We start from the raw sequence: 22,598 nt of genomic DNA, 5'->3' as shown, positions 1-22,598 counted from the left end.
GTTGGTGCTAGAAGCATGGCAAGCTTGTGGGCTGTCCCCAGCACATGCTCAGACTGTTGGTCATCAATGCAAATGACGGATTTCACTGTATGCTTTGATGTTTCGATGTATATGTGATAAATAAAACTAATTGTAATCAAAGCTTCATTTATTATCAAAGTATACAACTCTGAAATTCTTCTTCAGATAACCACAAAACCAGGAAAGAAAAGAACCACGGCATGTATATTCACCCCCAAATATCTCTGCCCCACACAAAAAAAACAAACAGAAACAGACCGGGTATATCAACCCCTATATCCCCCTCTCCTACATACACAAAAAGAGAAAGATCGAGCAAAAAACACAGAATACAAAAATACCACGAGTCTGAAAAAGAAGTCCACATCCAAAATGCAGAAAATCAGGGCAATATTCTCTCTCTCTAGCAGAGCGATCTCATCAGTGATAAAAAGGCTGTCCCCCTCTCTGGGCAGCAGAGTGATCCCCCAGCGATAAAAAAAAGCCAGACAGCTGACATTTCAATCACCCTCATTGCTTTAATTGGCAGACATTGAAATCTTTAACCAGCCAAAGAGTCAAACGTCAGCTCACTGCCTTCTTGCCGCGAGGTTCCCACAAGCTGCCTCTGTGAATGACCTCCAAGCTGCAAGTTGCAGGCTCCCATAATTCCAGAATCACATTCAAGATGAAAAACAAACATAGAAGACATAAAGGCATTGATATATACTGTTTTATGATCTAGCCACAAGATATCAACCAAAGGGGCATTGTACACAGGCATCATCTTGACCAGAATCTTAATCTTAATCAAATGTTTTTCTACATTCTAAACCAACATAAGGAGAATTAGGTGGCTCACTAATTGAACTCTTCTTCTCTAACTCCTTGCCATATCAAAATTAAATAATGGAAGATTGTTATGTCATTGATGCAGGTTTGTGATATCTGCAGAAGTGAGAACTCCAAAATGGTGTGATTGGAAACCTTGAGATCACAAAGGCCAATTGTTTTCTATATTAAAGGCTTAAATACCAAGCAGAGAAATTAGGTTACAAGAGGTTCAGGTTTGATTTCTGGAAAGCCATGTCATAGGCAAAGTGGCAGTTCAGAATCAGAATTAGAATTAGAATCAAGTTTAATATCACTTGTCACTTTGCCTGTGATATGGCTTTCCAGAAATCATACCTGGACATCTTGTAACGTTCCTGGGCATCAGACTTAATACCTTTGAACTGGCCCTTGGCAGACTGCTGATTTCATGGTTCATCCAGGGCTTCTGGTTGATAAATGATTTGCGGTCCACTTGAACAGCAATTGTAGTTGTGATTAAAGCCTCCCAATGTTGTGAAATTTGTAGAACTTATGGCAGCAGTACAATGAAATACACAATAAATAAATATAGAGGAAAAACACAATTTAATTAAGTATACAAACAAGACAAAATCTGCAGATGCTGGAAATCCAAGCAACTCTCACAAAATGCAGGGGGATCGCAGCAGGCCAGGCAGCATCAAAGGAAAAGAGTAACCAGTTGATATTTCAGGCTGAGACCCTTCATCAGGACTGGAGAAAAAAGATGAGCAGTCAGAATAAGAAGATGGGGGGAAGGGAGGAAGAATTACAATGTAGTAGGTGTTTCTTGAAACCAGGAGAGGGGGAGTGGTGAAGTAAAGAGATGAAAGTCGATTAGGGAAAGAGATAAAGGGCTATAGAAGGGGGAATCTGATAGAAGTGGACAAAAGGCCATGGAAGAAAGGGAAGGAGGAGAACCACCAGAGGGAGGTAAGTAGATAAGGTGAGAGAGGGAAATGGGAATGGGGAATGTAAATGAGAGTGGGGAGCCTTCACCAGATGTTCAAGAAATTGATGTTCATGCCACCAGGTTGGAGACTACCCAGATAGAATATAAGGTGTTGCTCCTTCAACTTGAGTGTGGCCTCATTACGGCAGAACAGAAGGCCATGGACTGACATGTTAAAATGGGAATGGGAAGGAGAATTAAAATGGGTGACCACTGGGAGACCCTGCTTTATCTGGCTGACAGAGCGTAGATGCTCAGTGGAGCAGTCTCCCAATCTACATTGGGTCTCACCAATATACAGGAGGCCACACCAGGAGCACCTGATACAGTAACACTTACCCTTGCAAGCAGAACAAGTGCTACACCTGCCCCTACCCCTCATCCCTTGCTACCATTCAGGGCATCAAACAGTCTTTGCAGGTGAGGCAACAATTCACCTGTGAGTCTGTTGGGGTCATCAATGTCCTTGTGTATAGAATGATTTGTCTAGAATGCAACTGGAAGCTTTGCACTGGCTCTGAGTACACAATAAACCAGTTACCAATTGCCAACTATTAAACTGCATTTTGGTTGCATTTGTCAACATGCAAATTCATAAACAATTGTTTCTAAATAGCAAACTAAACTCAAAAGTTGTTTTCAAGAATTAGATACTTGGATCTAGGTTTGAATGAAGAATGAACTTGCATTTTTGTAATGACCCAGATTATCATGGCATCTTACAAAGCAGTTCAACAAATAAGAGCAAACAAGGTATTTTCTGGTAAATAAATGCAGCAGCTGCTTAGCAACAAGGAACAAGGAAGATATCACTAACAGCAATGAGATAATGACCATATTTTTTGTGTCAGTGGAAGAGATACTTCTCATCAGAACATGTTAGGTCTGTCGGAGTAATAGTGAACCCTTGTCTTCTAAACAAGTGAAGAAAATTAGTGAATTCTGGAAAAAATTTTCAATTTTTGGGATGAACAGCCTTATTGTTTTAGGGATTCTGAATTATATAGATATTATTTTCATTTGAAAAGAATAATTAAGAATGAAAATTCAGATTTATTGCTACATTGAAGTCATTAATTGAGTAAAAGATAAAACTTTCTATTATTCTAGTCTGTTTATAAGCAATGAAGGAAATGTCACCTGATAATCCCATCTGGTGAACATGGTGCTCAGTTGATAATGGGACCCTGGGGCCCCAACTAGTCATTCACCTTGAGTTCCACAAAATAAATCACCTGGGATCATATTGATCGCAGTATTTTTTGCCACTTAAGGTAAAATGGGTTATTAACCAGCTGGTCATTTGCAATTACCCAATCTGAAATACTTCAGAAAAGAAAGCTAACTTGACACTAATGAAGAGTCCCAGAAGTAAATGGAGAACAATGCAGGAAAGGTAATCAGTTGATAAATATATTTATTTGTCTCACCATCAATACACTATAACTGCCTAGAATTGCAGCAACTTACCAAGACTTCTTAGACAATTTCTTTCAAAATCATGTATTCCATCACTCAGAAAGACGAGCACAACATGCCACAAAAATGCCACTGCCATCAGATTCCCTTCCAGGTCATGACGGACATTACATGCTAATTCTTCATTGCTACAGGGATCCAGATCCTGGTACCTGATTTCAAACAGCACCATTGGGAATCTTCAACAAATAGATGTAGTAGCTCAGGAAGACAGTTCACAATGGGAATTGGGGATAGGAATAAAGAGTGAACCAGCTAGCATTGCCCTCCTGCTGTGTTTAAATTTTTTTTAATGTGTGTTGTAGATTTATTTACTGTAGTTTGGAATGAGTCCTGTATTAGTACAAGAGCTAGGTTACTTGTCCTATTTGATAATGAAGAACTTTGATTAATTTTGCTGTCATTTCTAATAGGAAAAAGTGATCAAAGAAACTATTTTGTACAGAGGAATAAAATTTGATGTTGGAAAATGGAACCAAAGCTGGAGCAGAAATGAACGATCAAAGGCAAAGCTGTGTCCTTCGTTTAAGTCTATAACCAGATTGAAATAACAGGATGGATCTTTAATCATCTAATTCTCACTAACAATTGGAGTTCATTAGTTGTGCTCCCACTTCCCACCTCTTGTCTCTTAAAAAAAGTGTATTGCTGTAGAACAGGAAACTAAATATTATTCTCTTATTTTTTTAAAATTTATTTTCATTATTTAAGACTGCTGTGTCTTAAAAACAATGTACATGTTGTGACCTTTCGTAATGTATTATTGTTTTCCCACTTTCACCTCACATACTGGAAAAACTACTTTATTTGTCGACTACAAGGGGATTCAATTAACTTATTTTCTCCAGTACATAAACCTTCAATGAATGACATATGCAAAAGGATATGTCAATTAAATCTAGGTTTCCTCATTAGGGTTATATTTTTGTATTTGGTATTATTTATTTAGAATACTTACTCTGGAAAATCATAAATGTAAAGCTACATGACACATTGCTGTTAGGTTAATCTCATTGCAAACAAAAGGTCTAATAGCCACAATCATACAAATTTTACTAGCATCAGTAGGAACATAGCTAACGCAAATACCAGACCAATACCAATTATGAACATGCTGTACTTACAAATGTAGAACTTAGGTGCTGGAGGAAGTCACATGGTTTCTCAAATTTGTATTGTTCTTTGACAAAATCATGACTGATCATGATTGTTTTTGATTAGTTATGAAACAGCTTTTTAAAATTACTGTAAAATATATCGTTTATAAAATTGTGTTTATCTTCAAGTGCTGCGTGTATTGATTTGCTTCCAATTTGATCACAAATCAGGCATTTACCCTACTTGCATATTGGAAGTAGTAGAAACTGATGGTTATATTGGAATCAGAATCAGGATTATTATCACTGATTTATGTCATGAAAATTTTTGTTTGCAGCAGCATTACAGTGCAATACATAAAAATGCTGTTACTATAAGAAATATAAAGATAACTAGGTAGTTCAAAAAGAGTGCAAAAATGGTATTCATGAACTATTCAGAAATCAGGTGGCAAAGGGAAAGAAGCTGTTCCTAAAGTGGTGAGTGCGTGTCTTCAGCCTCTTGTACCACCTCTCTGATGGTAGTAATGAGAAGAGGGTAAGTTCTGGGTGGAGAGGGTCCTAAATGATAGATAATATCTTATTGAGAGTATCTGTTGAAGATGGCTTCAGTGGTGGAGTTGACTGAATTTGCAACCCTATGACACTTTTTCCGATCCTCTACATTGGCACCTCCAAATTAGACTGATGCAAGCACTCAGAATGCTATAATAATAAGTACTTTATTGATCCCAAATGGGGAAATATTTTCACTGCAGCAGCAACATTTTAAAATTTTAAACATTTAGCAGTGTGCTGACTTAACTAGTAATAAAGTACGGAATAATAATATGCCCAGTAACAATAATAAGAGTCCAGGTTGTAGCCAAGGATGGATCAAGCCTTTTTGATGAGTATATTTAATCTTTTACAATAGGGATACAATAGGGTCTTTTAAGAGGCTCCTGGATAGGTACAGGGAGTTTAGAAAAATAGAAAAATTACCCTAAGTAATTTTTAAAGTAGGTACATGTTCAGCACAGCATTGTGGGCTGAAGGGCCTGTACAGTGCTGTAGCTTTTCTATGTTCTATGTTTCTATTTTTTTTTGCATCACTGGCACCAACGCTGCTCCCCCAACATAACGCCACAAAGAAGACTGCACTTGCTACAACAGACTGGTAAAAGATCTCCAGCATCCCGCTGTGCTCATTGAAGGATCTCAGCTTTCTTAGAAAATAGAGTTTGCTCATCCCTTTCATGTAAACAGCCTTGGTGTTGGTTTTCCAGTCAAGTCTGCTATCCATGGTACATTAGTTTCCGCTCTATCCATTTTAGAGGATCAGGCAGCATCCATGGAAATGAACAAACAGTTGACATTTTGGGCTGAGCTCCTTTTTCAGGACAAGAAAGGAAGGGGTATGGCACCAGAATAAAAAACTGGGAGGAAGGGAAGGAGGATAGCTAGAAGGTGATAGGTGAGGCCAAGTGAGTGAGAAAGATAAAGGGCTGGAGAGGAAGGAATCTGATAGGAGAGGAGAGTGGACTGTGGGAGAAAGGGAAGGAGGAAGAGAACCAAGGGGAGGTGATAAGCAGGTGAGAAGAGGTAACAGGCCAGAGTAGGGAACAGAAGAACGGGAGGGGGAGGGAACCTTTTTTACTGGAAGGAGAAATTGGCTACCCAAAGGGAATATAAGGTGTTGTCCCTCCATCCTGAGGGTGGCCTCATCATGGCACATGGACCGAATTGTCAGAACGGGAAATGAATAGGAATTAAAATGTTTCACCACTGGGAAGTTCTGCTTTAGGCGGATGGGGCAGAGGTGCCAGACAAAGTGGTTCCCCAACTTATGACAGGTCTCACCTATGTAGAAGAGGCTGTATCGGGAGCACTGGATATATAGATGACTCCAGAGATTTGCAGGTGAACTGTTGCCTCAACTGGAAGGACTGTTTGGGGCCCTGAATGAAGGTGAGGAAGGCAGAGAATGGGCAGGTGCAGCACCTTGGATGCTTCCAGGGTTAAGAGCCGGGATAGGGGATTAGTGAAGAGGGACGAATGGATAAGGGGATCAGGGAGGGAGTGATTCCTGTAAAAAGTGGGATGGGGGCAGAAGAGGTAAAGATGTGGTTGGAGATGATGGAAATTGTAGGGGATAATGTATTTGATGTGGAGGCTCATGGGGCGTAAGTAAGGACAAGAGGAACTCCATCACTGTTCATGCAGTAGGAAGATGTGTGAGAACGAATGTCTGAGAAATGGAGGAGATGTGGGTGAGGGCAGCATCAATGATGAAGGAAGGGAAACCCCATTTGTAAAGAAGGAAGACATTCCTGATGTGCTGGAAAGGAAATCCTCATCCTGTGAACCAGTATGGTAGAGACAAAGGAAGTGAGTAAGGGAACAGCATTATTACAGGAGATGGGGAGGGGGTGTGGGGAAGAGGTATAGTTAAGATAGCTGTGGGAATCTAGGTTTATAAAAGCTGTTGGTTGACAGTTAGTCTTCAGAGTTGGAGATAGTGAGATCAAGAAAGAGGAAGGAGGTTTCAGAAATGTACCAAGAGAACTGTACCAAGAGCAGGATGGAAGTTGGAAGCAAAGTTGATGTAATTGATGAGCTCAGCATGGGCGTAAGAAACACCATTAATGCAGTTATCAGTATAGCGGAGGAAGAGTTGGTGAGCATTACCAGGGAAGGCTTGGAACATAGATTGTTTTACATAGCCAACAAAAAGGCAGGCTTAACTGGAGCCCATGTATGTGCCCTTGGCTGCCTTTCCAGTCTGGAAAAGTGGGAAGAGCCAAAGGAGAAATTGTTGAGGTTTAGGACCAGTTCTGCCAGATGGTGGAAGGTGATCATGGAGGTGAATAGGTTGATTCTTTTATTGTGAGAGAAGTGGATAGTTCTAAGGCCTTTTTGAAAGGGGATAGACGTGTATACAGACTGGTCATCCATGGTGAAAATAAAGCAGTCAGGGCTAGGGATTTGAAAGTTAGTGAGAAGATTGAGAGCATGAGAAGTGACAGATTGGTGGGAAGGGACTAAACTAAGAGGGTTAGTATGGAGTTGAAGTATGAACACATGAGTTCAGAGGGGTAGGAGAAGGCAGAGACAATGGTCCTACTGGGACATTTCTCCAGAGTTGATGAGCTCAGTGATGGTTTTGGAGACATTTTTTGATGGTCCAGAGTGTGATCCTCTTCAAGGGGTAGGTAAGAGGAAGTGTCTGAGAGTCCCTTCTTGGCCTTAGCAAGGCAAAGGTCAGCCCACCACACTACAATAGCACCCCCTTTGTCTGCAGGTGGGATTAGTGTGCAGAGAGTGGAGGGCAGTGTGCTCAGAGGAGGTAAGGTTCGAGGAGGAGTGTGGAGTGCTGAAGTTGAGCTAGTTGATGTCCCATCTGCAATTGGGGAATAAAAGATCCAGGGCAGGCAGAGAATCAACAGGAATGTACAAGAGGAAGAGGAGGGTAGGAGACGGGAGAAGGGATAATTAGTAATTAGAAGGGGCATTCTTGCCAAAGAAGTGGGCTCTGAAACGGAAATAATGGAAGAAGAGCTCAGCGTCATGGTGGGTGCAGAACTCACTAAGGTACAGGCAAAAGGGGACAATGGTAAGGCCCTTACTGAGGACAGAACTTTACACCTCAGAGAGGAGAAGGTCAGAGCGAAAGATGAAGATGCGGCAGGTATAGAGAGGGGAGGATACTTTGTTGGCATCAAAGTAGGGAAAGGGTTAGGGTGTTCAAGGAAGGTGGGGTGGAAGGAAGATGGAGACTCCGAGGACCCTAGAGGTGAAGGTTTAGTCTGAGAGAAATCTTAAATTATCTATTCAAACAAAAATACTATGATTGCCTCAGTTTCTCCTCCACAACCAGAAGTTTGCACAAGGTATTTTCTGGCTTTTTACATCCTGTATTCTTACATTTCAAAAGCTGAGCTATTTTCTATGATAACCCTTTTAAACTAAAATAATTAAAGTGCTGAAACATCATAATAAAATAAATTTATATTCAGAGCTTGAATATGTTTCTCTGAAAGATGATGTATATACTGCATATTTTTCACTCTGAATAAATATACTTTAAGCACCTTCTTGGCCTAGTTGAGGAAACACAGCTCTGAGAAAGAATGTTGAAAATTTAAGCCTAGTTTCAAAGTTTTAGAATATAACCTTGGTTAACACTTGGGGCCTGCAGTGTTAATGTGGCTGGTCTAGCCTGGGGAGAGATGGCACATGAAAAATCAAAAAATAGCAAAATGTTGCTAAAATATTCAATACAAACACAGATTGAAGAAGGTAATGAGGGCATGAAAGAAGCATCAAGAATGAAGTCAGCAGGTAAAACCAACTCCTGGGAATTGTAAAGTAAACTTGAATATTGTTCTGAGCAATTGATGCCCTAAAGTGGCAGAAACTGAGTACAGAAAGAATAAAGTGTTGAAATAACTGAAAGTATCACAGTAACATGAGAAAGGGATTTTACTGTGGAGCAGATGACTGAAAGATTCAGGAAAAGCAGAAACCCCATCACAGCAGTAACAGAACAGGATGTAATTATCATAAGTTTTTGACATAGGATTATTCCTTTATAGATAGATATAGGAAAGTCTTTTCTAAAATACTGTGATAACAGGAAATTGGATTTTGCAGCACAAGTAAGGCAATTCAATTCAAGGCACTCCTGTTAACTCTCCAAAAGAAAGCATACACGGGTATCCAATGGCAAGTGACTAAAGTAATTAAAACAAAAAATTGTGGAAATAATTCAGGGTGACTAACATCTATGGAGAGAGAAACAGAGTTAATGTTTCAGTTGATGGCAGTTCTCCAGAATCACTAAACTGATTTTATCAATTCTAACACATATATCTGAAATATAAATTTTGTTTCTTTCTCAGGATACGTTGCCTGAACTGTTGAATATTTCCAGCATTTTGTGTTTTAATTTCAGCTGTCTTGCATTGCCAGGTGGCACAGCAGCAGTGACATTATTAAGTTCTGACTCGGGTGTAAACTTTGCATGTTCTTCCTCTAATCTTATGGATTTCCCCCACATACTCTGGTTACCTTTTACAAGCCAAAGACTTCCTGTATTGTGGCTAAATTGACTGAATAAATTCTCTCTGGTCATGCAGCTGGGGGAATCAGTGAAGTGTTAATGGTAATGTGAGAGAGATTAGATTAGAGGGGACAGAATTGATAGGCTTGCCCTTTGAACTGGCAGAGTTTCGATGAGCCAGGAAGCCTTGTATGATGCATAGGAAATACAAAAATATCAAATAGTAATTAAAACGTACCAAAGGCCCTGATTTTCTATCAACGTAGCTCAAGTCAGTGTTCATGATTGAATTCTCTTCACTTTCCTGGTTGATTGCAGTTTGAGAAACTTTCAAGCAGCTCAGTGCTATTCAGGAAATGCAGTCCATTTATTTGCCCTCCCAACTTCCACCAACACAAATATTAACTATCAACCACATGAAGGACCTTGGATACAGTACATACCCTCAACAAAATGCAACAAAGTAACTATCAAGGCTCCCTTGATAACGCTTACTGACCTTTACCATATGAAAGGATAAGAGCAACAGGAGAATGGGAATGATACCACTGGTATGTTCCCCTCTCAGTCATACTCCATGCTGACTTGAACACATATCGGCATCCGTCATCATTACTGTGTCAAATTCCTGAAAATACTACTTCAACAAGGATTACCATTGTTCAGTGAAGTAATTTACTATCACGTGTGCAAGGCTAACCAGGAATGTACATTAAATGCTGACCCTACAAGCAATATTCACATCCTTTACATGAATAAAACATACTTGAAGGCTGAAGTAGCCAATCTAGTGGGTTTAAAATGGACACCAGGGGTTGATCATCAGTAATGATGGTGGACTCCCTCCCATACAAGTACTAGCTGAAGCGTCTTACAGCCAAAACCAGACCCAAAGCTTCTCTGTTAATCTGTGCATAATTATTCTCTGCAGCAGCAAGCTTCACTGGATGAAATGGTATGGTGTCTGATGTCACCATTTTCTTTGTCTTTAGGAAATATTTAGGAAGTAATTTGCTTTGTCCATTGCCATTTCTTCACGATCTGTAGTAATGAGTTCAAGGATTTGGCAGGAACCTGTTATAGTAACTGACAAATCCTAAAAAGGACCACAGCTGTGACACATCCTTTGGCCTTGGGGCATCCAGCTTTGCATGAATTTTTTAAGCACATTTGTGTAATGCTTGTGAGTCGATGGTGTGACCACAGTAAGTGATGCTTGATTTAAAAGATTTACATTTGTTATGTCATGCTCTGAGCCCATAATCTTCTAACTTTTTTAAAAGTGTCTTGAGATTTTGGACATGTTTCTTGATTACTTTTTCACAGAAGGTATAATGAGCTGGATGGGCTTTGTAAAACTTGGGTGTGGCATTTTCACTTAACACAATTTTATCATTGATATGTTTGAGTTTTCCAGTGCCATCCTTGAACACAGCTTTCTTAATTGGCTTTCAGCTGATTCTATTGCAGGGGGGTGTACCATGCAAATAGTGGATGGATGTCCAATCAAGTTGTTGCTGTCTCAGTCATTCACTGCTCCACAATCTGGCCCTCCTGATTTTACCACATACCAATGTGGCTTGTTCATTGTTGTATTTCACTGTTTCAAATGTTATTCCCACAAGCTTCAGTTTAGTATCTTAGAAAAGCTGTTCAAACTCATTTTGTGGAATGACCGAAACAGCTGAGACATTGTCCAATTCCATGTTAATTAATTTGCCATTCACTGCTGGTGAATGTTCAGAAATATTCAACAAAATAATCACCTAATCTGTGTTTTGTTAACCTGAAAGAAACTACAAACTTAAAACGAATAAATAATTTGCTCTGCTGCCTGGAATGAGTGTTTTGGTCACTAGATGGTGGGAATGGAGGAGATTAAAAAGGCAGGTATTGTATCTCCAGTGCTTGCAATGTGAAGATTCAATGAGAAGTATTGATAGAGGTTTCGGAAGGATGAAGATGGAAGTGCGAGAGGGAAAGATTTGTCTGGTGAAGAAATAACTGATTAGTTGTTTAATTAAAGCAATCACACCATTTAATTTAATACAAACAGCATTCCATGATGAGTGTCCTTATTTTTAAGAAGCTACTCAATTTTTTCATTAATTGTCCATTAAACACCACAAATGCTTGATAATTAATAGGCTAAGTACCTATTCAACTATGCAGCAAATATCTATTTTCTTTTCTTTGTATCAGTAATATTGTTAGTTAGCAGGCTGATAGAAATGAAGTCTTGGGATTGTGAATCATGACTGCAGTCCACTGAAATGAGAAATTCTCTTCATATCTCTGCAAATTGCAGGGCCAAAAATATTAGTGAAGAAAGTAATAGAGTAAATGTTTCAGTTGATAACTTTCATCAAAACAAATTGAAGTCATAACTCTACGTTCATTCACCATAGAGTGTAAACTTAATTATACTTTGATGTTTTCAATATTTTTTTCAATTTTCTCTCAGAAATTGTGCAATGACACCTTGATTGGTCTATACTGCAGGATAATACCCATGTTATTTGGTATTTAATGCCTGGTTAGGTATCTGAGGGAGAATATTTGTAAGTCATTCTTAACTGCCATTGTTATGTGTTATGTTTGGAGAACCCTAAAGCATCTGGGCTTCTAGAATTTACACAGAATAAAGTCAAGCATTTCTATAGATGGAATGAAAAAGGGCAGACATTGATTTAATGTACTGTTTATGTACTCAGTGTACATACAGCATCAATAACTCAAGTTTTAAATAAGAGAAATACCAGCAATACAAAATAATCATGAAATACTATCTTTTTATTAGATATTTGATCTCATTTTGTGGAAATTCAGAATGACTTCTCTCTGTTGGTATTCTCCAAAGATTTTCCCACATTTCGAGAGAGATTGCAACTGTTGACAATGAAAACCTAGTTATGTATTGACAGGATGCTGTGATACCAATTGATCTCAGCAGGTGGAGGTTCTATTATAAAAGATAATTTATTTATCTCCAATTCATTTGTTTTCATCTAACAGTGAGTTATGAATTTGCATGATTAGTATCATATTATGACTATAGTTGGCAAAGAAATCAAGATTGGAAAGGAATTCTAAGTTTTATCTTGTATAAAGAAAAATTAAGGCAACTATAAGTGGAAATATTCCAACTATTTATTCCCTAATAGTCAAGTGTGAAAAGAATTCATAGGTTTTAAAGTTCAGCATAACATTCAACCACATTCCCAATTGCAACTTTGTGGGTGCAGCCTTTAGGACAACTTGCTAAAAATATAACCCTATCTGTTCTCTTACGTTTTAAGATTCTGTATCTCTCTGCTAGTGGGTTGTCCTCAGAGTCATAGTAAATATCTTAATTAAGATCAGTGACACAGATTATTTGATGATGATCATATTGCTGTTTGTGAAAACCTGCTGTGCACAAAGTGGTTGCTAGATTTCAACATGTCAAAGATACTACATTGGCTGTAAAGCACTTTGGGATACGTTGAAAGTTTTGTGAGAGCTGCAACAATATAAATCTTTATATTTGCTTTTACTATCTGTAATTTGTTCTTTTTTCAATGTTTATTTTCAGAGAAATAACAAATTTGTTTAGTAACCTTAAGAACCAAGAATCCATTAAATTATGGACAATCAAATGTTTTTATAGCGATAAATTGAATCTGGAATATGTTCATTTCTAATGTGTATAAAATAAAACTAGCAATTTATGAGCTTAAGCTATAGTCATTGCTAATCGTCTGTTGGTTTGTACTGTGTGTAGATTTTGGAACGTGTTTCTTCAAAACAGTGGTGTCCAATGAGGGCTAAAATTTTAGTGTTCTCTAAGGTTACTAATTTAGACTATCATTTTATATATACAGTGCATTATTTTTATTTAGAGGTACAGATAGAGTAATAAGCCCTTCTGGCCCAACAAGCATGTACTGTCCAAATACACTCATATGACCAATTAACCTACTGAACTGTTTGACTTTGCACCCAGAGGAAACCCATGCAGTCACAGGGAGAACACCCCAGTTACATGTTTCCAAAATATATTCTTCTTCCTCTTCTTGTATTTCTACTTATTACTGTTCATCCTCTCTCTCACCTCTTATTTTCTATACTGGCCATCTTCCCTCAATAACGGGGGTTCCTAACATGTTGTCCACAGACTCCTCAGCTAATGGTAGGGGTCCATGGTATAAGAAAGGTGGGGAACCCTTGCTCTATACACTCAGTCCTGATACAGAGGCTTAACTAAAAATAGTGATCATCTCTTTGGCTCTTTGACCTGCTGAGTTTTCTCTGCAGTTATTATTATGCTTTAGATTCATACAACTGCAGCTCCTTGTGTCTCAATACTCTTCACATGCCTGGATACATTCAGCTTTAACAGCTCTCAAGAAGATGAGCATAATCGATGACAAAATTGTCTGCTTGTTTGACATCCTAATCACTACTGCAGACAATCACTCCCTCCAACACTGATGCACAGTGGTTGTAGAGTCTCATCTGATATTTTAACAGTTTCAAACCAATATTGTTCAGCCTGGCATATTTTAAAAATCATCCCAATACACCACAATAAAATAAAATTATTAAACCATCAGACCAAATTGTATTTAAATATATAAATTTTCATATAGTAGTAGAATGATAGAGAAATTATCAGCTCATAAACAGATTTTTAAAATAGCCTGATTTAAATGGAAAGCATAACCTGGAGATTTCAATGCTTTACTAAATCTCTATCAGCTAAGGGCACAGAGATGACTACTCTCGATATTCTGTATTCCATGTTGATTTTTGAATTGAACATTATTCCAAGATGAAACACAATCTTGCATGACAATAGCATTTTTATTCTTCTATAAGAGACATTTGCTCTAATCTTTATCAGGACAGGTTTACAAATATTGGACTGCTGGTGATCTGATGAGTAGCTCTGCTTCTTAAGCACCATGTTTTAGCTTTGCTTCCAGCAGGAAATTTGTCTCCAATGAGCTTGATTGCAAGGTTTGAGTTCCTCCCACCCGGAGAGAAAAAGCAGCCCAAATACAGGGGTGTTTCTTTGCTGGAATACAAGTCAAAGATGGATAGGTGAGGGTCTGGTGGACTGCACTGCGGCTTGTAATATCAGGGTATGATCATTAGTAACAAATAAAGAGGAATGTTGTTCCAGTCAGCTGGGAAGCTGGTTGTCTTAACTGACTGGGAATGGGCAGGCACTTATATTGGTTTTGGCACTTCATCCACAGTGTCCTCGTCTCCTTTACACACCAGGTTTCCTGAAGCCTCTAAAACCCAGACTACCTAATTTAAAGCTATATGAGCAATAAATTCTGAGACACAACCAACTTCCTAAGAATGTGTAGGTTAGCTGCTTGTAATTGCTCTAGAATTCGTCCCTCCTCAACATCCTCTCTCCTTTAAAACTAGAACAGTTCAGCCCATTGCAAATTGGTGTTGGTTTAGAGACTGAGATTTTTACATTAAATCCAAAAACATCTTTTTAGAAATTAAAATTGTTCACTCTGTTACAGCATTGTGTCTATTTCACAGAGGAAGTGGTTTATACAGTTTTCTGCTCTGTGGCAAGCTACTGTAAAATCCAAACGTTGTAACTCCTTCAAAATGGTAATTCAAATCTCGTGGTAACCTGTGTGAAAGCTGCAAAATGAAACTGTTTGGATATAGACTTATGGCATTATAAATCATCTATGAAAACATTATTTAAATACACTACACACTATGGGAATATCATAAGAACAAAAGCATGACAATAACATGACATCCTTAATATAAAAATTAAAAATAATGAGTTTTGTATCTCTGACCACAGATGTGGCTGCAACTCCCTGTTTCAATTCCTTTCATATATATTGTTTTACTTTATCTGATGGTTTAAGGTAATTTTTACCTTTTGTCTGCACAACATACTAGATATGGTCTCTGTTTCCAACCCTTTCTGCTACCTAAAGCACTTTTGTCTTCTCACTTTTCACATATTAGACCTGCAGTCGTTCACGAAGGCAGCTCATCACCACCTTCTCAAGGGAAACTAGGGATGGGCAATAAATGCTGGATTATCTGACAATGCCCACATCCTGTAAATGAATAAATAACAAAAAAAATTCACTTTTCCAGTTCTGAGGGAGGGTCCATGACCTAAGAAGTTATCCCTATTTTTATCCCCTCTAGTACATTTGACCTGCTGAGTGCTTTCATCACTTTGTTTTTTTTTAATTAGAGTATAGGAGCAAATAGTTTAATCTCTTCTTAGGCAGCAACAGCACCAAACCAAGTATCAATTTGGTATTCATTCTCTGACTTCCCTCTGTTACTATGATATTCCTTATGTAGAGACTAATTTTTTAGAGGCAGACTTGGTATACAAGAGGCCTATTAATTTGGACCAAAACATCTGCACTCTTGCATTTCTGCTGGTGATGTGATGAGTAGCTCTACTCCTTAAGCATCATGTTATAGCTTTTCTTCCAGCTTAAAGTTCAATTCACTTACTATTCTCTTTCCTAATTGCTTCCTATAACTGCATGTAATTTTTCATTAATCCATGCATAAGGACATTCAGGTCCCTGACAACATGAATACCTTTCAATCTCTCATCATTTAAAAACTCCACTTTTCTATTTACAATGCATCTGAATTTAGCTGAAATCTATCTTGAAAAAAAATTAACAATGATTTAGTCTTGCAATGACATGCTTACACCATACAAAAAGATCTTCTTACATTTCCCATTAATTTATTTGCACTCAAGTGAACAAATGGTATCTTATTTAAGGCCAGAGAGTTTTAACCATTTTCTGGAGAATTGGCGTAAAATTGTATTATAATAGTTATGAGTAAGATTCATTTAACACATTTATATTGCAAATACTTTATCCACATAATTGTGAATGCTTAATGCGGTGTAAAATAATATCACAGTAAGTTCATTTTATGTTAATTTTCATCCATTAAATCAAACAATAAAATGAGATTAATTTTGAACCTAATTAAATAAACTAATTTAAGTTTGGATCCTGTTTGTTTTTTATTTAATTTACTGTTGATAACCACAAAGAAAAATCATTTAAACTATTGATGAAAATTTCATTTGTTACATTTTTGCAATCAATTTAGTAATTTAAACTTTGCTCTTCCTTAGGGTAAAAACTGGTATTTGTGGATACAATAATCTTCACTGTTGAAATGATGCATTAACTAAATAATTTCATGTTGCTTACTAAATCTTTATTTTATCGTTTACAACAACCATGCACTTCAAATGCAGATAGAACATCTAGTGGTGGTTGCAGAATTTGAAATTCCCATTGTTACTCATTACTCATTTATTATCAGCAAATCAGTTATTGGGTTTTTAAAAGCACAACTCACACTTGATTGTGATTTTACCCTAGTTAGTTCACTTATATCATTATGGTGGATGATAAAGCTTTTCACTTAAACCCCATCCAATATTACTGTTCTAGTGATGTTTATTTTGTATGCCATCTGTTTTGTATGAACACCTCTTCCAGTACGCAAACTGTGCTTTATATAATTTTCTGCATGTTAGTTTGGATTTCAACTTCAAGCACACAGTAGAAAGCCATCTATCTCCATCCATTCTTCATTTGCCCTTGAAATAGGAATATCTGTGAGTCTTTAGCTTTTTTAATATTGGTGAACATTTAGTAGAAGTACTTTGAAGGAAGTATTATGTTTATCATTTATTGGTATTAAACTATCATGGCACCATGAGTTCACTTTGGTCTACACTGCATAGATGTGGGATGTTGCATGTGTATATTATTTTGTTTTTTTTTAATTTAGTCATTTATGTAATGTGGGTGTCATCAGCTAGGCCAGCATCTATTGCCCATCCCTAGTTGCCCTTGAGAAGGCGGTGACGAGCTGCCTTCTTGAACTGCTGCAGTCCCTGAGGTGTAGGAGTGTAGTGGTCAACTGTGATCATGAGAATAATCAAGAGTATTTGTATATTCAAGCATGTGGTGACTCTGCATTGAATTTAATATGTGTTTTACTCAACTTCCTAAAGTTTCACAGGTTTTTTTTTCTCATTAAGAGGACTGAAAAAAGCTTCCGGCTTGGATGATTTTTGAGAAGGTGTTAAACTCCCTGCCTAGCTTTGTGAGGGCACTAGAGTTACTTTTCTGAGATATTCAATGTGACCGAATAAATGATTAATTTGTAAAATGTATGAAAAACTTTTTCCAGGAGGCATAGATCATAACCTCAGAACAATACCTTCATAACCTGGACTGTTAAGACTAAAAATAATATCTAAAAATACACTTCAGATTTCAGTGATTTGTATTTCAAACAACTATTTCATTTTAAATTACACTGCAATCCAAGTTGGTTGCAGGTTCTGAACAGGTTGCGTTTGCTGGTATTGCCAAACTGATCAAACCATACTGCTTAGACTGTTAAAACATTGGCTTTAAGGTGGGAGTGGGACTGCGAGAAGAATTTGAAATACAGATAGAAAGAACCATTCTAATCCTTGAGGAGGTGGGGAAAGAACCTGCACGTCAATTATGTTAACATTTTCCAGCTTACACTGCAAAGTACCAAATGAACAATAGTAAGGTCTCTCATTCTCAAGTTGGTTTTGTTTCTGCAATACCTGCATAGAGGTTCTTCACCATGACAACAGGAGGGGAGAAATATGCTCTATGAAACTCAATGACAAATTTTCCAATTAAAAATGCTTATTCTACCAAGTTTTGTTCCTGCTGAAAGAATGGATTGAGTACATTGCGGAGATGTTAATATACTATTTCATAACATTCTGTTCCTGTTTCACTATATGTAGCAGTCTTCGTATTAAACTTCACAGTCACAGGTGTTTTGAATGTAGATACAGTACCAAGCGTTTTCTTAGGTAGGATTAAAAACAGATCAGCAGTAATCTTCAGAGTTTCATATCGACTGCATTTGGAATAATATGAGTAGAAGTTTGATGATTGCAATTAAATATGAGTCACAAAGCTTAAACCAACTGCTTCACCTTTTATCGTGAAGACAGAAAATGGCAATTGAACCAGAGGAAACAGTAAGACAACAATACATCTGTTCTAAGTCAAGCATCCTAATTATTTTTAACTGAGAATTATTATTTTAAAAATACACCGTTGCTGCAATTTGAAGTTATATCAAAGTCAAAGTAAAATTTATTATCAGAGTACATAGATGTCACCACATACAGTATAGGCTTTCGCAATTTGCCATTCCCCATACAAGCCATATCAGTCTATTACTTGTAAAATTAACATTTTAACAATAGTATCAACTATTACTTACATATATTCCTTCAAAAATAGGTTAAATGATTTTAAATAGCAAAAACAAGGAAATCTGCAGATGCTGGAAATTCAAACAACACACACAAAATGTTGCCTGGCCTGCTGTGTTCCACCAGCATTTTGTATGTGTTGTTTAAATGATTTTATGTGGGTTTCCCACAGTGCAAGGCCTTAAACTGTGACCTTTCCACAAAGCGTTTGTGGCGGCTATACCCAGCTTCAGTATATCCCTCAACACATTGCCCTTCAGGGTAATGAACCTGTGTACACCACTTCATTATGTTTTTCTTTTTTTTTTGCTCTCTTTTTGTACTACATATTTAATATACTTTATTCATATTTCTTATTGTATTTATAGTCTTTTATTATTATGTATTGTAATGTACTGTTGTTGCAAAACAACAGATTTCATGACAGATGCCAATGATACTAATAAAATATATTAATATCACTGGCATGTGTCAGTTCTGATTCTGACAGTGGAATGTACCAGTCTACACATTCAGATATTGATGGCATCTTGTCTGGAAGAGCAGGAAGTTTGAGCTTAGAGGTGACTTTCACTGAGTTATCTTACAGCAGCAGGTCATATTTATCTCAATGCATGTCCCCACAAACATACCATGGAGCACTGTCCTGTGTCACACAGCTAGGTGGGATGAATCTCGACTATGACTGAAACTTCTCTTCCAGAGCTTCTTAGCAAACATACATTTCTGATTCCCACAACTCAGCCACTCTGGAAGAAAATGTAATAGTGATGAGACTAATTGTGTGCAGAGGAGCTCACAAGATAAGTCCAACTTAACATTATAGTCAGAACAATATAGCTTGAAGATAGGCCTTTCAGCCCATTGAATCTGTACCAACCATGGTGGCCACCCAGCTAGTCCCAAACACCTGCATTCAGCCCATATCTTGCTAAGCCTCATCCCTCCATGCACTCTCCAAGCTCTTAACTGATAATGTTGTATCTACCTCAACTGCTTCTTCTGGAAGAACATTCCATCTACTCAACATCCCCTGCATGAAAAGCTTTCCTCTCTCACCTTCTAATCTATTCCTCCTAATTTTGAACTCTCCAGGCTGGGGAATACCACCCAGCTTATCTATGTCTTTCATAAAGTAGTTTCAAACATTTCTATAAAGTCACCACTTTTTCTCCTATGTTCCAATGAAAGGACCTATCCAGCCTCCTTGTCAGGCCTTCTAGTCCTGGTAACATTCTTGTAGATTTTTCCTGTACTCTTTCTGGTTTAATCATATATTTCCTATAAAAGGCTTATCAAAACTGTACATAGTATTCAAGCGCAGTCTCATTAATGAATTGTATAACTGCAGCATTTCCCAATTCTAGCCAGCCAGTGGTGTAGTGGCATCTGCATTAGACTTCAAGGTGTGTGGCCAGGGTTTGTATTGGGCTGGCTTTCCATCCGTGCTGGGTTGAGCGTCAAATAGCAAATGGTAAAGCTGCCACTCGATGTGCTACAAGGAATAACAACAACAACAACATTTTCCAACTCTTGTGTTCAATTGCTTGACTGACGAAGTTCAGCATCGCCCTGAATACCCTGAATAGCTTTCAACAAGCTATGTCATTACACCTAGATCCCTCTGTTCCATTACGCTGCCTAGTGCCCTATCATTTATAGCACATCCAACTTTGGTTTAACTTTCCAATGAATATCTTCTCACACTTATCTCTATTGCAATTCATTTGCTATTGCTTGACCCACTTTACTAACTGATCAAGCTTTCCTTTAATCTGTAATAATCTTGCATACGATCAACAATTCCTAATTTTATATCATCCACAAACTTAGTGAACAAGCCTTGAGCATCTGTGTACAAGTCATTTAAATAAATAATGAACAAGCATCCCAACACCCACCCTTAGTGCACATCACAAGTCACCAACGTCCAGTTCAAGAAATAACCTACCTCTGAGCCAATTTTGATCAATTGAACTAGCTCTCCTTGGATTCCATGTGATCTAAACTACCAGACCAGCTTAACCATGCAGGAATTTGCTGAAATCTAACTAGATAACACCCGTTGCCCTACCCTCATCTATCACTTTAGTTACCACTTCAAAGAGAAGAGGATTCTTCAAGCATGACTTTCCATGCACAAAACCACACTGACTTCTCCTAATCAGGCTATTCAAATGCTGGTATATCATCCACCTCAATTTCCTCCATTAATTTTTCACAACTGATGTCAGGCTGACCAGCCTGTAGTTCCCTGGTTTGTCCTTGCAACCCATCTTAAACAACAGAACAATATTTGCCAGCTTTCAGTCTTTGGGAACTTCACGAGAGATTAATAATAAAAACAGATGTCTCTGCAAGGTCTTTGTAATTTCTTGTAGCTTTCCATATACTCAGAGGATGCACTTGATCAAGACTGGGGAATTACTTCACATTAATGTGCTATAAGCATGCAAATGCATCCTCCCTGGTAATATGAATGTTCTCTAAAACATCTGCACTTTTTCCATTATCTCTTGAGAAACCATGATATTTCCCTCAGTAAACATGAGAAATACTCATTAAAAATGCCACCCATATCCCATGGCTCAAGACCTCAGAAGACCTGCTGATCTCTGAGGCTACCTTTTCTTCCCTGGCAACCCTTTATAGCTCTACTAGATACTGTCTACTTCCTATAAAATTAGCCTTGCTCCAATTTAGGAGATTAGCTTTATTTGTCACATGTACATGGAAACATACACAGAGAGATGTGTCATTTGCATTAAATTAGCAAGGAATGTGCTGGGCTTCTGGTGTCAACATTACATGTCCACAACTCACTAACCCTAACCATACATCTCTGGAATGTGGGAGCACCCGGAGGAAACTCTTAGTCAGCCTGGACAGAGTGGGACTCAGACTCTGATCTTACAGCTGCATTAGATCGTGATCCGACTAGGGTTCAATTCCCGCTGCTGTCTGTAAGCAGTTTGTACATTCTTCCCGTGACCACGTGGGTTTCCCGAGGGTGCTCCAGTTTCCTACCACATTTCAAAGCCAAATGGGTTAGCAGATCAATTAGTTATTTGGGTGTAATTGAACACGGTGGGTTCATTGGGCTGTGAGGCCCTTACCTGTGGTGTATCTCTAAATAAAATATATTGAGTAACTAGAAAGCTTGAGGGACAGAGAGGCTTACGTTCTCATAGTACTTGGATCTGATCTATAATGGACAGCCTTGTTCAGCTCTGTTTTATGTGCTGGGCAGCTGATTTTGTGATGGACACTTATTTAATTAGCCTAGATCAGGAGAAAGCCTTTGACAGAACACCTCACATATGGATGATGGATAGGCTCTCCAAAGTAAGGTTAGGGCAGAGAATTTCCAACTGGATAAGACTGCTTTACATAACATCTCAACACTACTTTGACTGATGAAAATAAGGAAGTTTTCTGATCAAATCCATTGAAGGTAAGACTGACATTTTTCTCTTTCTTGTTTGCATTGTGTCTCGAGCCCTTTGCTGAGTCTATCAGATAGGACATGGGAGTGGGGGTCAGGAATTGTGAAAACCTCAGCTAGCAGAGACACACAGGTGAAATCCTTCCCATTTATGAACAGTATCTCTGCATGCTGCTTGGATTCAATGTCAGGTCACAGGTTGCTGAGAGGTATAAGTAAATCACAGGAAAAGCAAAATTCTGTTCTCTGGAAACAGCTATAAATGATGATTTGTCCCTTTAACAGTCAAGACCGATTATCTGAAGCAAACCTGATTCAGAGAAGCTCAGGTAGTTGGAGCATATAGTTGAGGACAATCAGATTGAAATGGAACTTGGTTGTAAGGTTCTGCAAAAACTTCACTATATTGTCTTATATCA

The 22,598-nt window shown here is 38.0% G+C and overlaps 1 protein-coding gene across 4 annotated transcripts in view; it reads left to right on the top strand.

Moving 5' to 3' along the window:
• The window catches only part of cnbd1 (cyclic nucleotide binding domain containing 1), a 207,509-nt gene that overhangs the window by 129,773 nt on the left and 55,138 nt on the right, over positions 1 to 22,598 (top strand). For 3 of the 4 annotated variants that reach the window (XM_059979046.1, XM_059979030.1, XM_059979021.1), the window contains one exon: positions 3,697 to 4,562. The exons of the other annotated variant lie outside the window; for it this stretch is intronic. In XM_059979046.1, coding sequence (XP_059835029.1) covers positions 3,697 to 3,834 — 138 coding nt within the window. In that variant the 3' untranslated portion in view covers positions 3,835 to 4,562. Of the gene's footprint in view, positions 1 to 3,696; positions 4,563 to 22,598 lie in introns of those variants that run through there. 4 annotated transcript variants of the gene reach the window in all.

This window comes from Hypanus sabinus, chromosome 1, assembly GCF_030144855.1.
Source record: "Hypanus sabinus isolate sHypSab1 chromosome 1, sHypSab1.hap1, whole genome shotgun sequence".
NCBI lineage: Eukaryota > Metazoa > Chordata > Chondrichthyes > Myliobatiformes > Dasyatidae > Hypanus > Hypanus sabinus.
This window is presented reverse-complemented; position numbering and strand designations above follow the sequence as displayed.